At 33.3% G+C, this 3,414-nt stretch overlaps 1 protein-coding gene across 1 annotated transcript in view; it reads right to left on the reverse strand.

The window, feature by feature from the left end:
* Window positions 1-2,089: 2,089 nt before the first annotated feature.
* Window positions 2,090-3,414, reverse strand: part of LOC118738201 (caspase-1-like) — a 4,329-nt gene continuing 3,004 nt past the window's right edge. Inside the window, exon 3 of the mRNA XM_036469125.1 lies at window positions 2,090-2,114. Coding sequence (XP_036325018.1) covers window positions 2,090-2,114 — 25 coding nt within the window. The remainder of the gene's footprint in view (window positions 2,115-3,414) is intronic.

Raw genomic sequence — 3,414 nt, forward strand, 5'->3', positions numbered from 1 at the left:
GCTGAATGAGAATATCTGGCGCGTACATTTCTTTTGCGAATATGGTTCGATTGCTTCGTAGATAATTTGAATTTTTCGACATTGTTCTTTCAGTGTTCGTAAACCATTCGCTGACTAAATTATGGAACATTGCCTCACGCAACCGCAATTTACAAATATTGGCGATTAGCAATGCAAATCAGAAACCTCAGAAAAGCGCCCAAGTTTATGCAGGATGACCTCTCTAGGAACAAGTATGTACCTAATATCGAAATCGATCAGTGTTGTGCGATTAAGCACCAGATCATTGAAAAATTGCAAGTACTTGGTCACGGACATAACGCTTTGGTTAGGTTATTTAAAATTGCAATGGAAGATATTCATCTGACAACTAAAAACCCATAGTTAGAGCAGATAAATGTGCCACTGGTAATCGTTAAGTGAATAGTTCGTGAAAATGTTGTACCAAAATGTTTCAATAAAAAATTTATTTTGGGTGAGACGAAGTTCGCCGGGTTCGCTAGTACTACTTGTTTCTAAAAGGTATTTTTCTTTCACCAAACGATATCTCCTTTGATATATATCATATCTTCCATAGTTCTTCATTAAATATATAAGTGAGCATAATTTTAGTTCGATTTCAATCATTTTCAACGTTTTTCTTTTATACGGCAGGTAAGATAGTTGTCACCGAGATAAAGATATGTGGTCATAAGTGGGCGGTACCACGCCTATTTTCCAAAATTTTATCATAAACATATTTTTTGCTAAAGAATTATTGCAAACATCAATTTTGAATAAATTAGCTTCAGTATTTACTGATTTATCGAAGATTTCACATTTCTCTAAATTACCATTATATGGGATGTGGGCGTGGTTATTGTCCGATTTTAAAAGTTTTCAGCCATTTGATATTTTATACCAAGGCCAACAACTGTGCCAAGCTTGGGCGAAATTGGTGCAGCGGTTACCGAGATATACACATGTAATCATTAGTGGGCGTGGCTACGCTCATTTCCCAAAAAATTATAACATCCTTTTTTATCTAAAAAATGATTGTAAACATATACTTTGAGTGAATTAGCTTCAGTAGTTACTAAAATATCGCAGTTTTCGTAGTTCTGAAGACTACCGTTATATGGGAGGTAGGCGTGGTTATTGTCCGATTTTTTCCATTTTCAATACCATTCAATATCTTAATTTCTACTCGTGTTATCGTGTGCACAGACGGACGGTCACCTATTAATCGATTTCTTATTCATACTCATCATTTAAGTATACATTTTGTCTATATCTATCTCGATTAGTTTTGGCTGTTACAAGCAACCGTTATGTGAACATAGTTATAATACCCTTTTACACAAGTGAGCTCGGGTATAAAAATCTGTTTGTCCGTTTTGAAAGAGAATTTTTCTTTGGGAAGGTAAGTTCCAGCATTATATAATAGTTCACAAAACACACGAAAAATTGGTTTATTAACTACATCACCAGTGTGTATTTGTAAAATATTTGAATAAGTAAATCTATAGAAAAAACATAAACAGGTACAGGAAAGTGGCAACCGTGGGCGTGCCAACTCCCAAACCAACCGAACGGTAAGGGAAATATTAATGCAAAAAAGAGTTCCCAGGTGGCGCTGGAGTCTAATCATTACCAGCGCTGCCAGATTTTATTTTCAAAACACTGAATTACTAAAAAAATAACTTTTCTACTAAAAAACTGCAACCTTAAAAAACGGAGAGATTTTGGAAAGGTTACCAACCTTTTTTATTCAAAAGAGGAAAAAAGCTTTTCACTTAAAAATTTACTTCTAAATGAAGCAAAAAGGATATTTTAATTCATTCTTTGAAATCTGAAATTTCGGCAAAACTGTAATTTGTACTAGTTGGTAATTAAAGCAAAACTGTAAGCTTGTCTAAAAAATTGAGATACGCAGTTAAAACTGATATGATATTTAAGATATTTCATCTGAAATAATGCTATGTAAGTATGTATATTAGATTTCTGCTGAAACTGCCATCAACTATACAATACAGTTTCAAAGGGAGATTCATCAACGAACAGGATCATTGTTGGCGCCTGGTAGGGAACAGGACAAAGTTCTTCAAATTTATTTCGTTGTGCGATTACGCGTGCTACAAAATGCCAGATCATTGGAGAATTTTAAGTACTTTTTCGCGGTCATAACACTTTCGCTAGCTTATTTAAGACGGCCATGGAAATATGCCTTCCGTCGACCACAAAACCATAATCTTAGCCGATAAATGTGTCACTGGAAATCGTGAATTTGAATTGTAAGCAAAAATGTTGGACCAAAATTTTTCAACAAAAATAATTAATTTTGGGCGAGATGAAGTTCGCTGGGCCTGCTAGTCTAAAATAGAATGAATTTTTTTTTTTTCGGTCATAAAACTAAAAAATTTTCGCGAAAAAAACATTTTTACTGTTTACGTTTTTGCAAAAGCATGATTTTAATACCTTTCTAACCATAGATATCTAAAAATAAAAGGTACATGTTATTTTTTAAAGAAGAGAGTTTCGTTACGTTAACCAAATATGTTCCTCTCAACACATGAGTTGATTACAGTTACACTATTTGGTTAAAGCTGTCAAGTGTTTTGGCGAAAGAAATATACAAAAGTATGTATTTCTCAATGTACATGTAAAATCCGTCGCATAACAATTCTGCACAAAATGAAAATGTTTACAAAATAATTATTTGCTTAACGTAAATACTTAAATATATATTTTAGTTTTGAATGTAAAATGTAAATAATGAACTAATGATTTGTATCTACATATATTTTATTTTTTTATTTTTACTCGCCAAAATTTTGCTTTTGTTCTGAAAGTGTAAACTTCCACAACTTGTTGTCTTGTCAAACCAACAAACAGATTTTTGCACCGCCCTCTCATTTCCGGTTTCCTTTGCGTGCGCACAACGGTTTTCACTCAACGCATTTTCAAACAGTAAGCATTTGCTATGACACAGTAGCTAGTGGTTGTCTCATCATTATTTAACTGTATGGATTTTTATTGACAATACGTAAATTTTCACATTTACTACAAATGTCCGCCATGAATTTTTACTCTTTCCGAAACTTTCAACTCACTTCTTGTGCGTCTGGATCTTATCCTTGACTGAAAAAAAAATTTAATGTTATTTCGCTAATTGTTTCCGCTATTGGGCGGAACGTGTTCTGCCAGACAGCTAATAATGGCGGCAATGTCAATAACTTATAGGCGTTACAAATGCATTTGCGTGTAGGATAAAATGAACATCCCCCATATACTCAGCACATTTATTTTTGATGCTGTCTTTTTATTCATTTTTTTTTCAGTTAAATTTCACTTAACACCACTTCCATAGTCACTGTCTAAATAAATGCAGTTAAAAATTGAAGTAACTCTTTCACTTATATTAAGAGAAATAGC

This window comes from Rhagoletis pomonella, unplaced genomic scaffold, assembly GCF_013731165.1.
Source record: "Rhagoletis pomonella isolate Grant_MI unplaced genomic scaffold, Rhpom_1.0 Rhpom_scaffold_00004, whole genome shotgun sequence".
NCBI classification, from domain to species: Eukaryota; Metazoa; Arthropoda; class Insecta; order Diptera; family Tephritidae; genus Rhagoletis; species Rhagoletis pomonella.